Here is an 18,756-nt window from a genome sequence, read left to right as displayed (position 1 = left end):
CCATACGTGAAATAACATGGCAACTGATGAAATGGGAAATCGTAGCATACAGGGGAAGGGTTTTTTGGTTGTTTTTTTTTTTAATTTATTTTTCAAACAAGCTCTACATGGGGCTCGAACTCGTGACCCTGAAATCGAGTCGCAGCCTCCTTCTGCTGAGCCATCCGGGGGAGGGCGGCATACCTGTGTCATGCATGGTGCTCTGGCAGCCGCATCCTCATGGTGGCAGGCAGGCAGGCTCTGAGGTGCTGAAGCAGTCCACGCAGGCTCCCAGAGGGGAGCGAATTGCGGGAGGACGGCGGCGGGGGCAGACCGGCTGCGGGCCAGCGGCTCTGACAGCACCTCGGGGAGCCACACGCACCCCACAACTGGCCAGCACAGATGGCCCAGAGCCGGGGCAATGCGCAGGCGCAGGGATGTGAGCTGCGTGCGGCAGGCCACCACGCAGGGAGCACCGGGCCACCCTCAGGACCGAGACGGAAACGTAATGCTAAGGAAGGAGGGTCACCTGCACAAACGAGAGGAGTCATACAGAGCAGTTGTAGCTTCCTTACAGTTTTGGGGAGCCAGGAGGGGGACCTCCCCGTGGTGCACTGTGTCCATTTCCTGTTACTCACCCCTGCCCCGGAGCTCATGTCCAAGCGTGGGCTGTGCGTCTTAGGGCGAGTCTCGTGAGCCCAAACCACAGCCCTGACTATGCTCGGAGGCAGCCTGTGCTGTGGGTCTGGAAACACATGGGCTGTGGGGGTCACGGTCAATGCCGGGACTGCGCCGCTCAGGACCCAGGTCTCCGGACTGAGCCTGTCCTGCCGGGCATGGATTCCAGCCGCCTGGGCATCCACTGTGTCCACACCTGCCTCACACGGCTCTAACGGGTACTGGACACCCACAGCCCAACGATCGCCACCTGGGGCCACGGCTGCTCGCAGGGCACCTGCACACTCTGTGGGCACCGAGAAGAGAGACCAGCGTCCACAGGGAAGCAAGAAAGTGCATCAGTGGCAGTGGAGAGTGGCTCACTGTTCTCTACTCTTTTTGTTTGTTTATTTATTTTGAAAGAGAGAGAGAGAGAGACCCAGTGGGGGCGGGGGGGAGGGGGACAGAGGATCCAAAGCATGCTCTACACCGACAGCTGAGAGCCTGATGCAGAGTTTGAACTCATGAACCATGAGATCATGACCTGAACCGAAGTCTAACACTTAGCTGACTGAGCTCCCCAGGCGCCCCTCGCATTTTCTACTCTGACCACGCTTACGCCTCTCGGCAGGCAGGATGCCTGTCTTCAGCCAGCAGTGCTTACGTAGCAAAGCAGAAAGCCAGTGGTCAGACCCGGGGGACTTGGCTTGCCCTGGAAACCCCAAAGCCTGGGAGCTGACAGTGCAGAACAGCACAGTCCAACGGCAAGAGGGGTCAAGACACAGAAGGCATGTTCAGTCTTCCAGTACCCATTTTAGAGGAGATTTTGGGGGCTCAGTCCGTTAAGCGTCCAACTTCGGCTCAGGTCATGATCTCATGGTTCATGAGTTCGAGCCCCCCACCGGGCTCTGTGCTGACAGCTTAAAGCCTGGAGCCTGCTTCGGATTCTGTGTCTCCTTCTCTCTCTGCCTCTCCCCTGCTCGTGCTCTGTCTCTCTCTCAAAAATAAATATTTAAAAAGAGAGAGAGAAAATGAGCAGGTGAAGTGGATTTTAATCGTGTTTTATTTAACACAATCTATCGAAAACATTATAATTTCAACAGGTAACCAGTATAAACATGATTAAAGTTTTTACCCTTTTCGGTACTATCCAACACCCACTGTGTGTTTCCACCTGATTCGCATCTCAGTTTGGACTCCCAGAGCCGTGTGGCTGATGGAGGACAGCGTGGCCATGGAGCTCTGGGCCACAGACACCCAGCAGATCATTCAGGAGGGACTCGAGAGAACCGGAGCCGCAGGGGTGGGGGAGGAGAGGTGGGGCAGGGTGGGGGGGGGAGATGTGGGGCGGGGTGGGGGGGCTGGATCCCCTCTGGGACGGCGCGAGGCCACCAGGGGGCGGGCAGGAGGCCCTGCTGAAGCCCCCGGTTTCTCCGTCTCCTCCTCAACCTGCACTCAGCTGCTGGACTCACCTACAGCCCTGGCCCTCCTAAAGGTCAAGGCCTCTCCTGGACCCCCCCTTAGCAGGTTGTCAGTAGACGGTGTGACCTAACAATGCCACACTTGCGGGGAGGCCACAGGCCCCCTGGGAGGAATGAAGGATCCCGTGTCCACTCCTTCCACATCTGACACATCAGGCCCAATTTGAGTATTTGACCCCAAGTGTAGGTTTACAAGTTATTTCAGAGGCGCCTGGGTGGCTCAGTCGGTTAAGCATCCGACCCTTGACCTTGGCTCAGGTCATGATCTCACTGTTTCAGAGTTCAAGCCCCACATCAGGCTGTCCGCAGTCAGTGCAGAGCCCACTCCAGGTCCTCTGTCTCCCTCTCTCTCGGCCCTCCCCTGCTGGTTCTCGTTCTCTCTCAAAGTTAATAAACTTTAAAAACTAAAAAAAAGGACGTTATTTCAGATATTAAATTAATAAAAATTCCTTCAAGGACATTTGAAGACCTAATTGGCTTTATTCAATGATTCACGAATCAGGCAGCAACCCATCCAGCAAATACAAAGGAGTCCCAAGGAGGGAGCTGCACAGGACATCGGTATCTAAAGGCAGAGCGGGGGCAGAAAGAAGGAAATTATTAGCAAGGAAGGCGTCACTTCCGGCAAGGTGGCACTCCTCAGGGGAAGGGAAGGGGTGTATCGGCAGATTAGCGCCTGGTGCTGACAAGAAATCCCAGGTCGGCTAGTGAGAGGTCACATTTCTGGGGGGCTGGGAGTGTGGGCAAGTCAAGGTATTGGGTCCAAGAGCACTGGCGTGGGCCTCAGCACAAGTGGCTCTGTCGGGGGCCTGCTGTCTTCAACACACCCCAAGGTGACTCTCATTTCTCACCTGGGGGAAACAGCCTCTTTCTGCCAAAGACCCTAGGGAGACAGGAAAGGCAATGAGCCTCTTCCCTGAGGCCACTCTCAGATTGTAGCTCCCCACAGGGAGATGCCAAGGCCCTGTGGTCACCAAAGGAATCCAGCACAGCTGACGCCAGACCTGGAAGGGGCCACAGGCCTTCTCATCTGGGGGAAGGTGCTGGTGGCAGGCAGGGGCTTCTCCCAGTGTGGTGGGTGGGCCCTGCAGTGGAGCACCCGGTCCTACTCAGGCCACATCAGGAGACCCGCTGTGCCACATGGGTCAGAGCCCAAATGCATAGAAAGTTTTCTTTCTTGCTGAGCTGAAATCAGACTTTGTGGCAGCTAAGTCCCACATGTCACCCACCACGGAAGCCCCTTCCACATGAGCGTCCTTCCGTGTCTGGGACTACCTCGGTCTGCCATCCTTCCCCAGCCTCCCACCCCACCCAGCCCCAAATTCTGGCAAAAATGCCTGAGTTCCTTTAAAGTTCCAGGCCCTCTTCCAGCCTCATCAAACTCCTCGAACGTGGCCTCGAACATGGCCTCAGGGCTCTGGTCACCCAACGTGTCCCTGCGTTCTGAGCAGCAAGGCACTTGGGCTTTGCCTTTCTTCTTTCTTTTTTGTAAATTTTTAAAAATATTTGAGAGAGAGAGAGAGAGAGAGAGAGCAGGAGAGGGGCAGAGAGAGAGAGAGCGAGCGAATCTCGAGCAAGCTACATGCTGAGCTTGGAGCCTGACGTGGGGTTCAATCCCACGAACCATAAGATCACAACCTGAGCCAAAACCCAGAGTCAGACACACAACCGACTGAGCCCCAGGCGCCCCTGCTTCTTTCTCTTTTTTAAATTATGGTAAAATACACATAATATAAAATCACCATCGTAACCGTGAAGCGTGCAGCCTTGTGGCACCGACCACATTCAACTGTGGTGCAGCCACCGCCGTCCAGCCACTGAACCTTCTCATCCTCTTGCAGTGATACTGTGCCCTTGAAGCGCTAACTCCCCGCCCCTCTCCAGCCCCCGGGACTCACCGTTTCAATCTCTGTTCTTTCACAACTGGCTTATTTCAGCTGGCATAGTGTCCTCAAGGTCCGTCCATGCCTTAGCGAATGGCAGGCTCCCCTTGTAAAGGCCAGATCACGTCCATTGTGTGGACGACCAGTGACGAGCCACGCATCCCTGGCCCAGCACGGCACCGTGGTGCTCCCGCCTGCAGGCTAGCATAATGCTATTGTGAACACAGTGTTTGGGTGTGCAAATGCCTCTTCGTGCTTTCAGTGCTTTGGGGCACGTAGCTCAGAGTGGACTTGCTGCGCCACACGGTCACTCTACGTTTGCTTCTTTGAGGAAGTGCCACGCTTTTCCCGTCCCCAGCAGCCCGCACCCTGTTTCCTTCTTTTTGTAACAGCCATCCTGCCGGGTGTGACAGGTTCGATTTGCATTTCCCAGATGATCAGTGATGCTGATCATCTTTCCAGGTGCATAACGGCCATTTGCGTGTCCTCTCTTTGTTAAAAATTTTTAATGTTTATTTATTTTCTAGAGAAAGAGACACAGTGTGAACAGGGGAGGGGCAGAGAGAGGGAGACACAGAATCTGAATCAGGCTCCAGGCTCCGAGCTGTCAGCACCGAGCTCGACACAGGGCTCGAACCCACAAACCGTGAGATCATGACCTGAGCTGAAGCCGGATGCCCAACCAACTGAGCCACCCAGGTGCCCTGAGATTTTTTAAAAATAACCTCTAAACCCAATGTCGGACTCGAACTCACAACCCCAAAATCAAGAGGCATATATTCCACTGACTGAGCTAACCAGGAGCCCCTGAGAATTTAAAATAAAAGGAAAAATCACCCACAATTTTACCATGCCTGAATCCAGTGAAATAAAATTATACATTTTGCTTTTTTTTTTAAATTTATTTATTTTGGGAGGGGGTGGGGGAGAACATGAGTGGGGTGGGGGCAGAGAGAGAGAGAATCCCAAGCAGGCTCCAGGCTCCGAACTTTCAGCACAGAGCCTGACGCGGGGCTCTATCTCATGAGCTGCGACACGAGATCATGACCTGAGTTGAAATCAAGAGTCAGACACTTAACAGACTCAGCCACCCAGGCCCCCTATTTTTTTTTATTTTAGAGAGAAAGCACACACACAAGTGAGAAAGGGGGTGGGGGAGGGAGAAGAAGAGACAATCCCAATCAGGCTCCACACTCCACTCACAGCAGGGAACCCAACTAGGGGCTCAACCCCACGAACCAGGAGGTCAGACACTTAACAGACTGAACCACCCAGGTGCCCCAATTTTTTTCATTTTTAAATTTCCTGTAATATTTTAGTGAGGCTTTAATAAATGCTACTTTAAAAAGACTTCATTTCTATCTCCTGGATTGTAAGTTGACTTAAGCCTGGAAGCAGTCATCTGGAGGACGTGGGGTGGCGTCTGGCTTGTACCCCAGCGGGCAGGCAGGAAAACACTAAAGTGATTAGAAAGAGAGGGAAAGTGTGATCCCCTGGACCCGGAGGAGTTTGCCCTTTTGTCCTGTGAAGACAGGAGAGTGTCCGGGCTTTGGAAATGAAGGCATTTTCAAGGCTCTGGGCTGTGACTCTGACCCGCGGTGTCGGGCTCCATTTTGGGGTAAGTTCAGCCACAGCACGTGCCTCGGGAGCAGATGGCGTAGCCGAGCCTCCAGCAGTGGGGACAGCAGGGCCAGGCCTGAGGGGACCTGGGGGGCGGGTCTCAGTCACATGGAGTCTGAGGTGGAGGCAGGACAGCCAGCTAGAGCCACACAGCACTTGAAGGCACCTGACGGCGACCGGAAGGGTCAGCCTGGGGCAAAGCGGTTAGAGCTCAGAGAGCCATCAGTGCCCCCAAGGAAGATGTGAGGGGCTGTCAGGATCCCCGGGGGGTGGGGCAAGGGGAGGTGACCAGGTTCCAGGATCCCCAGGGGGCAGCAGGGAGTGGGGCGGGAGGCGGGGGGGGGGGGGGGGGGGGGGGGGGGGGGGGCGGGTGATGGCTGATGGCTGGGCTCTTGGGATCCCAGGGGGGAGGCAGGGAGAGGTGCCCAGGCTGGAGAAGAGATGCAGGGCTGGGGTGTGGGGACAGCTTTGTGGGAATCCAGGCAGCGAAAGCCCAGGCCACCGTCCACCACAAGATCCACAAGCTGTCCCTGAGGCCCAGGGCAGGGGTGGCAGTGTGAGTGAGGTGCAGGCAGCATTGGGCGCCCTCCGAGAGTGACCTCCCCAGTGAGAAGGGATCCATTTACTGCTCACTTAACTGAAAAGACACTCATTGCCCCTCGGCATCTGGGGGACGTGTGGGCAAACACAGGTGTGTGGTGACTGCTGCCAAGGAGCTGGCCGACCTCCACCTAGACCCTGAGGCGCTGAGCACACAGAGGGCGCCCAGGGCCCACTTCCCTCACCAGTGACCCTCAGATCCAAACGTAGTGTGTGTGGAAGCCCAGAAGCTCCCCCAGCCCATCCTCTACTCCTGCTCCTTCCTGCTGGGATGGCCCTGTGCTGTCTTCATAAACTCACTCTCTTTATTCCCCATTCAGATCCAGCAGCCTCTAGACACTGGGGAGTGACAGGAGGTTCTCTGCCCCACTCAGTTAGAATTGGGGTGGGTCTCATCCCAGACTAATTCCATCGGGACACATGGATCCTGGACTCCAGTGTGCAGCCAGGCTGATGGCCACGGGCCAGGGGACACTACAGCATTTGCCACATGCTTGTACATCAGCACACAGGCCATCGCTAAGAGCACCCAAGGAAAAGGAAAGATGAACCGCAAACAGGAAAAGAGAGCACGGTTGCGCTGAGGACACGCACAGAGTTCCCCGCCTGACAGAAACATGGGCAAGAGCCATGAACAGGCAGTTTCCCTGCAAGGAGATACCTAGAGCCGGCAGACATGAAGACAGACATCTGCCCCTTGTACATCGGGGAAACGCCAACTAAGGCAGCAAAGAGGAAGTGTGTCTCATCCATTCCAGGGCAGACCTGAAGCATCTGGCAACACCAAGGGCTGGAGAGGCTGAGGGCCAAGGGTGCAGACATGGCGAGGGGCAAAATAAGATCAGAGGCTGAGAAGATCACTCAGCCTCTCATGGGCCCAACAGCTCAGGAAACCACTCCTGGGTGTTTACCTAAGCCGCAGCCCCAGCCGTGTACCCCAGAAAAACAAACCCCGGAGCACCCAGCCTGTTTGTGACAGCAACCATGGCCCCGATGCCACGTCATGGTGGCATTTTCCTTCAATGGAATATTATACAGCAGTGAACGTGAGTTAACTCCAACTAGATGAAAGATGGTGTGTGAATCTTCACACCATAATGGGGAATGAAAAAATTCAAGTCCAGGAGACCACTTATGTGATGGCTAATTTTATGTGTCATTTTGGCCAGGCCACGGTGCCAAGATATTTGGTCAAATGCCAGTCTAGATGTCATGGTGAAAGTGTCGTTTAGATGAGATTAACATTTACATCAGAGGACTTTGAGTAAAGCAGATCACCCTCCATAACATGGGTGGGCCTCATCCAATCAGTGGAAGACCTTAAAGAAAAGGACTGAGGTCACCCAACGAGGAAGGGAATTCTGCCTTCAGGGGGCCTCTAGACTTGGGATGCAACCTGGGTCTCCAGCTGCCCCCTGTCTTGCAGACTGGACTTGTCAACACCCACAACAGTATGAGCGATTCCTTAAAATAATCTGTCCTACTCTCTCCCTCTCTCGCAACACAGGCACACCTCATTTAAATGCACTTTGCTTTGTTGCATTTCACAGATGTTGTGTTTTTTTGTTTTGTTTTGTTTTTTTACAAATTTTAGGTCTAGAGCAAGCCTGCACTGAAGAAGTCTATCAGCACCATTACAGCATCTGCTCATTTCGTGTCTGCATCGCATTTTGATAATTTTCATAAGATTTCAAGCTTTTTTAATTACTATTTTTATCTATTATGGTGAAATGTGATCGGTGACTGTAACTCACTGAAAACTCAAATAACAATCAGCATACTTTAGTAATAAAGTATGTTATAGGGGTGCCTGGGTGGCTCAGTCAGTTAAGCATCTGACTTCAATTCAGGTCATGATCTCACCGTTTGTGAGTTCAAGCCCTGCGTCAGGCTCTGTGCTGACAGCTCAGAGCCTGGAGCCTGCTTCAGATTCTGTGTCTCCCTCTCTCTCAGCCTCTCCCCTGCTTGCACATGCATGCTCTTCTCTCTCAAATTTAAATAAACAGTAAAAGTAATAAAAATAAAGTATGTTTTAATTAGGCCGTGTATGTCCTTCTCATGCATAACGCTACTGCACACTTAACAGACTGCAGTCCAGTACAAACATAAATTTTCGAATGTTTATTTTTGAGAGAGAGCACACGCACATGCAAATGAGAGGGGCAGAGAGAGAGGAAGAGAGAATCCTAAGCAAGCTTCACGCTCAGTGCAGAGCCCGACGCCAGACTCGATCCCAAGACTCTGGGATCATGACCTGAGCCAAAATCAAAAGGCAGATGCAAGCATCTTAACTGACTGAGCCACCCAGGAGCCCCCATTTTGGATCACTTAAAATTTTTGATCACTTAAAATTTTGACAACTTGAATTTTTTTTCTTACTTTTTATCTTGATATAATTTTAGACCTGTAGGAAAGCTGGCAGGCAAGCATGTGTCCCACTCATTGTCTAACTGCCTGCTACCATCGTCCTACATCGGCTCTCTCACTGTGCACGTACGTGTCTCTTTCTGAATCGTCTGAGCATAAACTGCAGCCACAATGCCCCTTTTACGTATAAATGTTGCAGGTGTATTTTCTGAACACAAGGATATTCCCTTATATAGCTATGGCACAGCGATCAAAGTCAGGAAATTAACACAATACTGTTATCTGATCTACGGGCCTATTCAGACCCCCCAGTAATTTACAGTGAAGAAGCACCCAAACCACAGGTTTTCACATCCCGTCTCCTTTTCTCTGAAGCAGCTCTGTGTCAGCCATGCACACCCTGTGTCCATGTGGTTAGCTTGCAGCACGTTGTGGGGTTCACTTGAACCTTGCAGCTCCTCCTGCAGTGTGGGCTCATCTGCTGTTCCCTCAAGCCCAGACACAGGGTCTGCATTCTTGGTGGGTACCCAACAGGGACACGTCCTCTCAGTGACCACAACAGTTGGCCCCGAAGTCGAGGGGCCCTGTTCCCCAGGATGCTACCCGCGGCCCCTTGTCACGTTACTCTGGGACCAGGCATGCATTCACTTCACTCAGTGAGCCTTCCTCCGCTGGCGATGTGTGACTCAATCATCACGATGCTGGTGGCTTAATGGTGCTTTTCAGAGTCTGTCTTCTCTGCTTTATCACTGGGCTTTCATTTCTCTTGTGTGTTTGTCTCAGGAGGTATACACACATTCTTGTCTCACCCAGCAGCTTATCATCTGTAGCTGTCATTACTTAGGTGGTGCTTACGTTGCCCCAGATGGAGCCGGCAGGAGTGTCCTTTTGTCATGTTCCCCCCACCCCCACCCCTCGTACTCTGAGCAAGTGCTGCCTGGCACAAGATACTCCAGGCTCAGCCTGCGCTTTCTCTCCTCTAGCCCTGGGGCCAGACATCTCTCTGAACAGCTCTGGTTCCTCTCAGTAGAGAATGGAATTAAGAAACCAAGATCAGGGGGCACCTGGGTGGCTCAGTCGGTTAAGCATCTGACTCTTGATCTCAGCTCAGGTCTCACGGTTCGTGAGTTTGAGCCCGGCATCCAGCTCTGTGCTGAGCATGGACCCTGCTTGGGATTCTCTCTCTCTGCCCCTCCCCTGCTCACACTCTCTCAAAATAAATAAACATCAAAAGAAAGAAAGAAAGAAAGAAAGAAAGAAAGAAAGAAAGAAAGAAAGAAAGAAAGAAAGAAACCAAGATCTGTGTGCTGGGTGTGCTCACTGCCGCTGGGATGTCCTTGATTTTAGGAAACACATGTAAGTACATTTGCCCACACCTATGTGTCTGCATGCGTAGATTTCCGCATCCGTCTGTGTCTGCATCTGTGTGTGCTTGTATGTGTGTGAACGTGCACACACTTGTGTGATGAAAGCACGAGCTCATACTGCTACCTCGGATCTGAATCTCCTCCTGCCCATGTTTGTAGCTTGCTTCGGGCTGTCAGCGTTACCGCGGGGCCAGAAACCATCCTCTCCTGATTGGGTAGCCTTGCTTGGTGCTCAGGCTTCGGCATCACCGGCCTGCGGGAGGCCCTCATCTGGCTGAACAAAGGACAGATGGAGTCACCAGGCAGGGGCCTGGTGCTGAGCCAGACGGCCTTCTGGAAGGTGCCAGGGAGGCAGAAGCAAAATCCCTAGGAAGCTCTGGGGCGAGGGCAAAACCCTAGGATTTTCTGGATGAGATGAGAAGCCAGAACAGACGGCTGCTGTCCAGCTCTGTGGAAAGACCACAGGGGGCGAAGGGTCGCTGGGAAAGGGCAAATGGGTCCCCAAGCAGCTGGGACGGGGCTCCTCACACCCTGCTGTCCCCCAGGAGAGGCCACCCTCCCTTGAGGGCATGAGTGACTGGGTTCAAACACGAGTGACCCTGCTTATGCCCCCCCCGCCACCTGCTTATTCATAACCAGCGAATACAATCTCCAGGTGTCCTATTTCTGGGGATCTTGCTCCTTTTCCTTTTTTTTTAAGGATTTATTTAATTTTATTTTGTTTAAGTAGGCTCCAGGCCCAATGTGGGGCTACAACTCACCACCCTGAGATGAAGAGTCACATGCCCTACCGACTGAGCCACTCGGGTGCTGTGGGGTCCTGTTCCTCTCAAGTTTCTTCTGTTGGGGGTTTCATCTGTCTTGTCCCACAAACATAGTTCCCCCCACAGGCAAAAGTACTTCTGGGGTTGATGCACGCATGCTCTCGACTCAACGCTGGCCCCAACAGAACGGGGAGCCTGCAGAACAGGTCTGCGCACAACTAGGAAGATCACCAGCAGGGGCAAGGCCGTTCTGGAGCTCACAGGCGGTGCACGAGGCCTCCTCCCTGCCCAGGGTGGCGCACTCAGGGCCAGGAAGCAGGAATGAGGCCGCTCATCCCTCCAGCTCCTCCGAGTGCCAGGCAGTGGAGGCTGGGGTGCTCTGAGGAGGAGCCTAAGCTCCCCAGGCCGCATGGCAGGGCCTGGTGAGCACGGGATCAGCAGGGCTTGGCGAGTGCGCTCCGAGCTGTGCCGGCCTCCAGGAGCGCCCTGAGAGCTGCATTTTCCAGGCCAAGAGGAGCTACAAACCCTGGAGAGCTACTGTATTGACTGATACACCCCAAGGCTAGAAACTGTGCCTGGAACTCAACACCAGGGCGGGGAATCACAGAAGACAGGTGTCCCCAGAATGACAGCAGGTGCGGGCCTCTGCCCAGCAGCATGAGGCAATCTCCATGGCTGGCGCAGGAAGATGTCACTGGAGGCTACGACGCAAGCCGGCTGGATGCCGTGACCAGAGCCTCAAGCCGAGATGCAGGTGCACATGGGGTGCCGGCCGAAATCTCGGCGCCCACAGGAATGGCACCCCCAACGCTGGGGCATCGTGCCTGCACCTTACTCTCAAATGGTTCGGGGGTGAGAAAGAACAGAGAGAGATGAAGGAAAAGTGGGAAAATATTGACATTTGAGGGATCTGCATCAAAAGTATTATTCCTGAGTGGTTCTGTTCCAACTTTAAGCTTAATAGGAAAAACAACGGGGGGGGGGGGGTGGGGGTGGGGGTGGGCGGGGAAGGAACCAGGAGAAGGGCCAGCCATCTGAGGCCACAGACCCTCGTCCCCAGTTCCTCGCGTGTGTCCTCAGCCCTGGCAAGGCCCGCTGCCATCTGCGCCTCCCACCCAGCGCCAGCTGCTCACAGTGGCTGCAGGAAGCAGCGTGCTTTGGCCCCAGCCTCAGCCAGACCAGCTGCTCACGGGGGACTCTAGTCGAGCCCAAGCCTCCCGCCCAGCAGGCAGCCCCCACTCGGGCCCTGGAGCAGGTGCAACCTTTGGCCCAATGCCCCATCTCCTCTCCCAGAAGCTCCTGTGTCTCTCACCCGCTCTCCCTGGTCGCAGAAGAAAAAGGACGCATCCTCACCCACCAGGGCTGAGCCCTTCCCTCTATGCCCAGCTCCTGGCAGCTGCAGGCCCTCACTTCATAACCGCCCCACGTCCCCCAGCCTCAGAGCCGGCTCGGGCCTCTGGAAGCAGCCTGATGCCTCCCTTGATTTGCCTCCTTCTCCACCTGCACTCCTCCTTAGCTCAGTGACGTCTGGCTTCCACTCCCCCCAGATGGGGCATGAGAGACAGGATTTAGAACTGCCACGAGCCATCTCTGCTCCACCTCTTAGAGTCATAGGATTCTCGCCGCCCTCGGCCAGGGCTTGTGGGAAGCCAACATACAGGCTCAAGTATGAAATGTGACATTGACTCCTCAGCCTTTCAACCCCCATCTGGTCTGCCTGCCCCTGCCCCCCCCCCAGCCTCCTGGGGGCTCAAGTCAGACCCACCCTGTCTGCCTGTGGCTCCCCAACCTGTGCCCCTCTGCTCGACTTAGCTTGTCTGGGTCCCACAGCTGCCTAGAGGTCTCCCTTCGGGCAGCGGGCCAGCTCCTCAAATTTAACATGCCGACCGACACTTGGGCCCGCTCTCATTTGTGCCGGATTTGCCAAAAGGCAGTCGCAGCAGGTGCTTAAGGCCACTAAGAAGAAACAAACTTCTGGGGAAAGAATTTGACATTCCAAAGATGCATCAAAGCGGCCCATCTAGTGTACCAGTCACTGTGACTTGCGTGGGGCAGGACCCTGAGGTCTCTGTTCGGTTCTCCCCATCAGCCCCCGAGCTGGCCCTCCCCAGCAGCCCTGGGCACTCTAAACTCAACTTTACTCCTGTTACATGTCCCCATATCTGGTTTTTAATCCTGAATCTTCTCTTGCCCCAAAGGCACGTCCCATCTCCGCTCCCTTGGGTCTGCAACAGTCGTTGCCTCCCATTCGAGACGTCTTGCTGTCCTGTGCCATGGGTCACCTCCTAGACATACAGAGCAGACATGTCACACTCCTGTTCACACAGCTCTGGTGCTCCCCTTTGACCGAAGCCCAAGCCTTTGCCTACAGGTCAAGGCGCTCCCACTGCGGTGTGCACCACCCCCTCCTCACAGACTGGGCCCGGGCTTCAGTCAAACCAGACTTCTCGCCATCTGGGAACATATGTTCCCTCTGCCCCAAATAATCTCCATCCATCTCCACCTGTCAAGATCTGTTCTTGTTCAATAAATAGCACTGGGACAATTGGCCATTGAAAGGACATTTTTTAGATTCTCTGCTTCACAGTATACGCCAACATTTATTACAAACTAGAATTAAACATAAAATATATACAATGTAATCACATGTATTACACAACAAAACTGTAAAACGTCTGAAAAATATGAGGTTATCAAACACATGAAAGGGAACAGCATAAGCTTAATGAAATTCCAGAGTAAACAAGCAATAGATGTAACTCCGGGGACAGAACTTCAGTCATCAGAGGCAAGCTGACGTAGGTGGGCAGAGAGCAGCGTGCCCTCCGCACCGCCAACCGAACGGGCCCGGGCAGCGCGGGAACTCGGTGGCTCGGTCAGCAGGAACTCAGACAAGGAACCGCGCGCACGTCTTCGACGAGGGTCTTGCACGAGGGCCGGGTGAGGTCTGGCCTTTCATTCCTTCCCTAGCTCTTGGGCGTCGTGTCCTCTCCAAGCCTGAACCTTTCCGAGCCCCAAACCTGATGTTTTTGGGCTCTCCTGTGTTTGTTTGATAGCGATCACCCTGATTTTATTTTTCATTGGGTCTTTTTCACGTACGGAGAAGGGCTGATTACTACGCAGCGCGCGGTTTGGTGCTTTGCACGCGTTATATCACGTGCTTATCGCTCCCGCTTAGCACGCAGAGGAACCCGTCGCCGTGGCGACGCTCATTTCCCCAAGGAGCTCCCGCGCCCGGCCCGCCGCAGCCCGGGGACACCCGCGCCCCAGGCAACGAGCCCGGGGGCCGGCAGGGACCGATCCTCAATTCCGCTCCCCTTCCGCTCTCGCAGCGGCGGAATGACGACACCGCGCGCCCACGTGATGCGAGCGCCTGCCACTCCCTGGCCGTTGCCCAGCAACACCACCAGGTGGGCTTTGTTCTGAGTACGGATGGCCTGGGCATTCCCGCACCCCGCCCCCCCGCCATGTCCTTTACTTCCTCTACATTTAAAAGTAATAACAATCAAAACCGCGGCACTGAAGCACCCCTGAGATACGCGACCGCAAAAGGGATGCACAACACCTCCGCCCGCGACCTCCCACGCCCTCCCCAACCCAGGATGCCCTCCCCTTCCCAGTGCGCCGTGCGCCGCTACGTCACTGCCTCGCGCCCCGCAGCTGCGGGCGCGGCGCTTCCGGCCGCGAGGACGTGTGGGCGGAGGCGGGTGGCGTCAGGGGGCGCGCGCCGGAAGCTGGCGGGAGCCGGGCGGAAGTGGCTGGGCGGAGCGCGGGGCGATGGGGGGCGGAGCGCGGGGCGATGGGGGGCGGCGGCGGCGGCGGCTGGCGATGAGCGGCGGGAGCGCGTGAGCTGCCGGCGGGCGAGGCTGGGGGCCCGGGAGAGCGAGCCGCAGGGCGGAGGGCGGGCGCGAGCGCGGCGGGCGGCGGCGGCGGCCGAGGCGCGGCGGCGGCGGCGGCGGCCGAGAAGATGGCGGACGGCGACAGCGGCAGCGAACGCGGCGGCGGGCCCGGCGGCTTCCAGCCTGCGGCCCGCGGCGGCGAGCAGGAGACCCAGGAGCTGGCCTCAAAGCGGCTGGACATCCAGAACAAGCGCTTCTACTTGGACGTGAAGCAGAACGCCAAGGGCCGCTTCCTCAAGATCGCCGAGGTGGGCGCGGGAGGCTCCAAGAGCCGCCTCACGCTGTCTATGGCGGTGGCCGCCGAGTTCCGCGACTACCTGGGCGACTTCATCGAGCACTACGCGCAGCTGGGCCCCAGCAGCCCCGAGCAGGTGGCGGCGGCGGCGGCGGGCGCCGAGGAGGGCGGCGGACCGCGGCGCGCGCTCAAGAGCGAGTTCCTGGTGCGCGAGAACCGCAAGTACTACCTGGACCTCAAGGAGAACCAGCGCGGCCGCTTCCTGCGCATCCGCCAGACGGTCAACCGCGGCGGCGGCGGCCCCGGGCCTGGCGGCCTGCAGAGCGGCCAGACCATCGCGCTGCCCGCGCAGGGCCTCATCGAGTTCCGGGACGCGCTGGCCAAGCTCATCGACGACTACGGCGGCGACGACGACGAGCTGGCGGGCGGCGCGGGCGGCGGCGCGGGGGGTCCGGGCGGCGGCCTGTACGGCGAGCTCCCGGAGGGCACCTCCATCACGGTGGACTCCAAGCGCTTCTTCTTCGACGTGGGCTGCAACAAGTACGGCGTGTTCCTGCGTGTGAGCGAGGTGAAGCCGTCCTACCGCAACGCCATCACCGTCCCCTTCAAGGCTTGGGGCAAGTTCGGGGGCGCCTTTTGCCGGTATGCGGACGAGATGAAGGAGATCCAGGAGCGGCAGCGGGACAAGCTGTACGAGCGACGCGGCGGGGACGAGTCCGAGGGCGAGGAGGTGGACGAGGACTGACGCGAAGCGGGCTTCCTCCCCGATGGGCCCCCCGCCCCACCACCGTCCCCTTGGCCGGAGAGCCCCTTTCCCGCTCATCCCCAGGGAGCCAGTGGAGGCGGAGCAAGGGGGGGCCCCATCGGGAGAACACACAATGAAAAATAATACAGTTAATTAAGAGAAATAACCACAAAAGAACAGTCGCGAACAATTAAAAGCAGCAAAGTTACAAGGAGCTGACAGCAATCTGCAAAAAGAGGACAACCTGAGCAAAATCGTTTCGGCTTCTGTTGTTTCCAGCTGAGGTTTCTGAACTCGCCAGGGTAGCCCTGGAGGGGTCAGAGCTTCATGTGCCCAGGCCGTTGATGACAGCTGAATTGGTGTCACGCCTGGGTGTCCTGGCCTGACCATCTCTCCAGACCTCACTGTCATGGTGTCAATCCCTTCACATTCACTGAAATCAGCATATTGGATCTGGGTCTTCATGGAATTCTTGAGAAGGGAGAGGCCTTTATCCGATTCTGAGAGTACAGGTTTCACGCAAAGGAACGCGGCTCCAAATAATCATGGACAGGGCAAAAGAGCAAATCAGGAAGCCACCAGGGAACGTAGAAACCCGTTGGGTTCTGTCTAAAATGGCTTTGCGTGGAACCTGGACCAGTGGCTGTCTCTTTGCGGAATTGTTTTTCTGGATGCAGATGGAGTCAGACGTCAGTCCTTCAACTAGAATCTGTTACTAAAGGATTTTAAAAGTTGGCAGAATTTCTCCAAAGATCAGAGCAGTTTTACACTGGGGATTGCTGAGGCAGACGCAGGAAGAAATCTGGCATCAAGCACAAGGAGGACGGAGTGGATGGGCTGCCGCTCACTTTAGTCCACTCCAGGTCTGCAGACACCGAGGTCCTTACCCAGAGATGGTTTAGGGGTGAATGAGAGCCAGGTGCCCATGGCTGCACCGTGCGAGGCCAGCGAATTATGGCTACTTCGGCTGTTTGGGCCACTGGTTGGCTGGATTTTAAACCGTAAAACTTGAAGATCCCTGCAAAAGGAACCGTGTGGCTACGAGCCTGAGCTTTAATGGAATGTACGTCCTCCCGGGAAAGTTGGGGATAACCAAAACTGAAGTCTTCATCTACCTTCAGTTGAATCTGTGGATTTGCTCAAACACTAAAGATCCTCAGGTCCAGAATTCCAGCATCATCTATTCTTTAAAGTAGATTTGTAAGAACTTGATCCATTGTTTCAGTACCTCACAGTCGAAGTTGGCAAATGATGGATGAGTGATTCGAGCCATGTGCCCTTCGGAAGCTGAAATCCATCTGCATGGGGATGAAGAACGTGAAAACGCTATGTCCTGGAAGCATTTTTATACCATCTTGAAATTTCCACAAACTGGCCCTTGGCCAGTTGACCCAGCTGTTTTCCAAGAATAAAAGTTGGGGTTTTCAAGGATCGCCTCTTCTATATTTTAAATGGATTTTCAGTAAAAATGATTTTTACTAATCAAGTTAATCCCACCCCATCAAAAGGTATTCCTAGAAGTGTCACAGACCTAGGTGACTTTGAATTGAACGGGAGCTAACGTTCTTTCCAAAGTTTGTAGGTCTTCCTGTGCGACACCTTCTCAACCGGGAGGCAGGTAACCCCCACCTCCACGATCTTAGTATTTTTTTTTTAACTGCATGCCTGCCCTTTATTTGAGCTGCCTTTTAATTTATTGCGTACCCTTTTTATTATCTTATTTTGGTATTATTCAATCTATACAATCTTTTTGTATTTATTGGGAAATAAGTGATCTACAGAAAGGTCGTTTTCACGCATTGTGGCCGAGAGGGAGAGCAAGAACTGTACATAAAATTAGGCTTTTTTAAAAATTAGACTGATTCAGAATACTGTCGATCTTAGATTTTTTTTTTAAAGTGGAAGAGCCACAAACAATGGTGCCCTTTTCAGACTATTTCTCTACTCTCATCATCCACAGTAGACTTTTTAAACAGATTTTTTTTAAAGCTTTTCCTTTTTTTAAAAAAAACTTTCTCCGTTGCAAAGAATGTTTCCTAAATTGTATGGGAGCAATAGTATTTTTGATGTTTTAATGACATCCGTATACTTGTACTGTATTTTGTACTACAAGGCAGCTGTTTTCAATAATGTCCTGCTGTATTTACCTATGTGTTTTGAGTGTTTATTTCTTTGCTGCGGAGAACAAATCCCTGCATAGTTTTGGTAAGGGCGCCGAGAAGCTGGCATGAGGTTTGCAGAAACTGTTTTGGTTTCAGACTTCAAGGCAGCGATGGAAAGTAAGGTTGCAGCTCTCAGTTCATTGCTGTGACTTTTTCCTTTTCAAACCATGTACGATTCCCATGCAGACCGACGCGTCTGCTCGCTTCTGCGAGGGTTCCCGTCGCCCAGCTGCAGTGAGCCAGTTCAGTTCTGCAAGGGTGCAGTGCCTCTCCTTTCTAAGGGGCGGGTTGTCTTTTCTTTTCTTTTCGTTCGGCTGAATTGCAGTCCTAGCCTTGCCTTTCTATTCTGTAGAAACGACAGGGTCTTCACAGTCCTTCACCAGTGGCTACTAAGCTATAATTAGCTGAATAGAAAGAATGTGGAAGTGGTCTGAGGCATATAGACTATATGCCAGGAGCACTACCATATACGGTATCAGCTTTGGTTACCAGAGAAATTTTCTTAGTCATTAGACCATGTAACAGTAATATATCATATGTAAATCTTTAGATATCAATTTGAGAATCCTCCAAAAACAGGAGCAAAGAATGCATAAGCTATGTGTTGGAAAAAGTAATTTATATTAAAATTTTGACCTGCCTATGTAAGATTAAGTGGTAAACGTCATAGTGGTGGGTTTTTAAGTCTTAGCCGATCTCAGAGGTTGGTTCCTCCTGCAGGGGTGGCTCGGGGCCTCCCTCCTCCCTGCAGGAAGGTTACAGGAGGGCGTTGATTAGCTGTGGCATTTCACCGACCCTCATTCCGCTCACTGATCTGGGGCAGTAGAAAGCCGAGAAGCACGGAGGCCATTCCTTTGATGTGCGGTGGGTCCGAAAAGGCCGTGTTTTGGAACTCGTTCATAAACCGTGCTCATTAAGGAAAATCTTGGTTGATTCTGGCCACCACATGGCCTTACAGATGGGGAGACACCCACTTTTTTTTATCTTGTGTTTCGTC

General features: G+C 54.1%; 1 protein-coding gene across 1 annotated transcript; it reads left to right on the top strand.

Moving 5' to 3' along the window:
- Positions 1–14,685: 14,685 nt before the first annotated feature.
- PURB (purine rich element binding protein B) lies at positions 14,686–17,743 on the top strand. Its single transcript, XM_042913345.1, has one exon. The coding sequence runs from the start codon at positions 14,686–14,688 to the stop codon at positions 15,595–15,597; it is 912 nt and encodes a 303-aa protein (XP_042769279.1). The 3' UTR covers positions 15,598–17,743.
- The last annotated feature ends 1,013 nt before the right edge of the window (positions 17,744–18,756 follow it).

The sequence above is a fragment of the Panthera leo genome, chromosome A2 (genome assembly GCF_018350215.1).
Source record: "Panthera leo isolate Ple1 chromosome A2, P.leo_Ple1_pat1.1, whole genome shotgun sequence".
NCBI classification, from domain to species: domain Eukaryota; kingdom Metazoa; phylum Chordata; class Mammalia; order Carnivora; family Felidae; genus Panthera; species Panthera leo.
The sequence above is the reverse complement of the archived record's forward strand: the minus strand, read 5'-3'. Positions and strand labels throughout refer to the sequence as shown.

Coding starts and splice junctions, on each gene's coding strand:
- PURB (XM_042913345.1), top strand. CDS start 14,686: ATGGCGGACGGCGACAGCGGCAGCGAACGCGGCGGCGGGCCCGGCGGC.